This window comes from Antrostomus carolinensis, unplaced genomic scaffold (genome assembly GCF_000700745.2).
Source record: "Antrostomus carolinensis isolate BGI_N321 unplaced genomic scaffold, ASM70074v2 scaffold16138, whole genome shotgun sequence".
Classification (NCBI taxonomy): domain Eukaryota; kingdom Metazoa; phylum Chordata; class Aves; order Caprimulgiformes; family Caprimulgidae; genus Antrostomus; species Antrostomus carolinensis.
In genome coordinates, this window is record NW_010332586.1 from 6,854 (window position 1) to 9,821 (window position 2,968).

At 46.2% G+C, this 2,968-nt stretch overlaps 1 protein-coding gene across 1 annotated transcript in view; it reads right to left on the reverse strand.

Annotated features, from left to right (window-relative positions):
• The window catches only part of NDUFA10 (NADH:ubiquinone oxidoreductase subunit A10), a gene marked incomplete at both ends in the record, with an annotated part of 15,578 nt that overhangs the window by 3,446 nt on the left and 9,164 nt on the right, over window positions 1–2,968 (reverse strand). The window contains one exon of the mRNA XM_010173574.1: window positions 2,459–2,538. Coding sequence (XP_010171876.1) covers window positions 2,459–2,538 — 80 coding nt within the window. The remainder of the gene's footprint in view (window positions 1–2,458; window positions 2,539–2,968) is intronic.

A 2,968-nucleotide genomic window follows, 5' to 3' on the forward strand; every position in this document is an offset into this window, starting at 1 on the left:
AGAGTTGAAATCACAGCAGGACCAGGTCTGGGATTGAGCCTCACTAAACACCAGGGTGTATTTCTGGGTCTTCATTTGATCCAAAGAACAAGCAGCATTTTTTTCACCTTGCCGGTAAATTCAACACAGTTCTGCCTTTGGGGGGGGTGACAGTCCCAAGGTTTCCCACCCTCCCTCTCCATCCCTAGTCCCTGTTTCCTTTGGAGAACCACATGCTGACCACTAATCTGGGTGGAACACACTGGGAGGCAGCCGACCACACATCACACCAACAGCTTCTGCCCTGTATGAATGACAAGCTCAGTATAAAGTTACTCAGTTCAATTGCTGACAGGGCAATTACACTGATTTACCCTGGGAGATGGAGCAAGAACACCAGAGGAAACAAGCAGGATGCAATATACCTGAAGATCTATTTTGACTTAAATACAACTCAACAATCAATGTAACAGCAAACCTTGCAGGATTACAGGTTGTTTTGATATAGGCCTGGCTCTGTGACCTTTAAGAGTTTCCCTTCCAGAAAGCTATTTCCTTACAAGGGACCAAGACTGCTTATGTTCACATGCTTTTAGATTTTTGGGAGAATTTGATTTTTGATAGAGCTGTTTTATAAGAATTAGGATAGCTGGCAAACTATAATAGTCTAATCTCAAGTTTAGAGTGAACACATTCTTGCTTCCCAGCTATAGAGAAAGCCAGGGAGCCCAAAGAAGAGCACCTTTAATCTCTCAGAGCAGTCCAGTCTTTATTTACCAGCACCAACAAGTCCATCAAATCCTTGTCAAATGTGGAAGGTTATCAGGTGTATGCCTCATCAGGTGGAGAAACAGAACTAGAAAGCCTCAAACTAGAAACCCCCCCTTACTCAAAAGCCTATAACTAGAAAAACAACCCCTTCCCTTCACCTGAAAGCCTCGAACTAGAAAAACCCCCCTTTACCTGAAAGCCTTTCTCTTCTCCCTCCACACCAGCACCAAGAAACTAGCTAAAGCTATGACAACTGAAAAGAATTTTTTTGGAGAGAAAAATTCCAAATTCTCCAAAAAGCTCTAAGAAAAGCTTATACTGCATGACACTCTCCCCAGGTCACACAAACACAGCGATGGCATTCTGGACATCACTCCAAGCAAGCACTCCAACCACTGTTGCAAGCTAACAGCAAGAGAATCAAAGTTATCGATGCCAATCACATACAGAATCCCATCAGAAAGGGAAACAGAACTTGTTTTTGCAGAGCAAACAGAGTCCTGACTTTGCTCCTGCAATGCTCTTTTAAATGTAAAGAAGTTTCTGCTTCCTTGTATCTGACTCCATGACAGCAAAGTTGCAATGCCCCAGGATGAAAAAACATACTGGAGAATCAGGGCTCACTGGCTTTGCAACATATTAGGTAGGTCAATTAATGAAATACAATTAATTTAACGTTGTACTTCACTCACTCTGAATCTGTTAACAGTCAAAAAACACTGTTTTATAAAGTTCAGACCTAAAAAGACTTCATTTTTAATCTTCCAGTATTCCAACACTGGCATCAGGCTTCTCATGGATATTTCTGCATGCAACACTGCAGGCTTGGGGAGGAGTGGGGGGAGAGCTGCTGGGCAGAGAGGGACCTGGGGGTGTTGGGCAACAGCAGCTGAACATGAGTCAGCAGAGTGCCCAGGTGGCCAAGAAGGCCAAGGGCATCCTGGCCTGGATCAGCACCAGTGTGGCCAGTAGGACCAGGGAAGTTCTCTTCCCCCTGCACTGGGCACTGGTGAGGCCGCAGCTGGAGTGCTGGGTTCAGTGTTGGGCCCCTGAGTCCAAGAAGGACATGGAGGGGCTGGAGCGTGTCCAGAGAAGGGAACGGAGCTGGGGAAGGGTCTGGAGCACAAGTGTGCTGAGTTCCCTTGTGGCTGAGGGAACTGGGGGTGTTGAGCCTGGAGAAAAGGAGGCTGAGGGGAGACCTTGTGGCTCTGTGCAAGTCCCTTGGAGGAGGGTGGAGAGAGGTGGGGGTGGGGCTGTTCAACCAAGGACCAAGGGACAGGACAAGAGGAAATGGGCTCCAGTTGTGGCCAGGGCAGTTGAGATGGGATGTGAGGAAGAATTTCTTTGCTGCAAGGGTTCTGAGGCATTGGAAGGGGTTGCCCAGGGCAGTGGTGGAGTCCCCATCCCTGGAGGGATTTCAAAGCCAGGTAGATGAGGTGCTCAGAGATCAGGGTTAGTAGTGGACAGGTGTGGTTGGACTCAATCTCAAAGGTCTTTTCCAACCAAACAATTCTATGATTCTAAGTATTCATAGTTATGAATATGCCATGGATGCAATAATCCATCATTAGGACAAAATATTGTACCACCTAGCACAGGGAGAATCTCTCACATGACGTGATTTTATTTGCTTACATTAGCAGAGATTTCAGATTCACACACATTTTCACTCACAGATTTAACAGACAAAACATTTTGGTTTGCTAACCTGATCTCCGGTAGGAAGGTTTTCTTGTAAGCATCCTCAATGTGCTGGAGATACAAAGGAGACACCTTTTTCTCATATGGCTAAAAAAAAACAAACAGAAAACAACATTGTGAAGTGAGTTTGCTTTCTTCCCCCACCAGCACAGATTCCTGCCTAAGCAGAAGGCGCTGCTACATCATCTGCCAGGAGCTCACTCTTGTATTGGCAAACTTCTGTGCACCACCCAGACAGTAATGAAAGTTTCAAGAATTAAGACATTTGGAGTACTTAGAATTTCTCATCTGGCATTAAATATTTAGAGTAGTCTAAGGAGCAAGTCAGTCTGTATAACTCACTCCTTTGCTCCCTACTTTTATGCCCACGTTTAACATGGTACTGTGTCCAGTGTTGGGCCCCTGAGTCCAAGAAGGACATGGAGGTGCTGGAGCGTGTCCAGAGAAGGGCAACGGAGCTGGGGAAGGGTCTGGAGCACAAGTGTGCTGAGTTCCCTTGTGGCTGAGGGAACTGGGG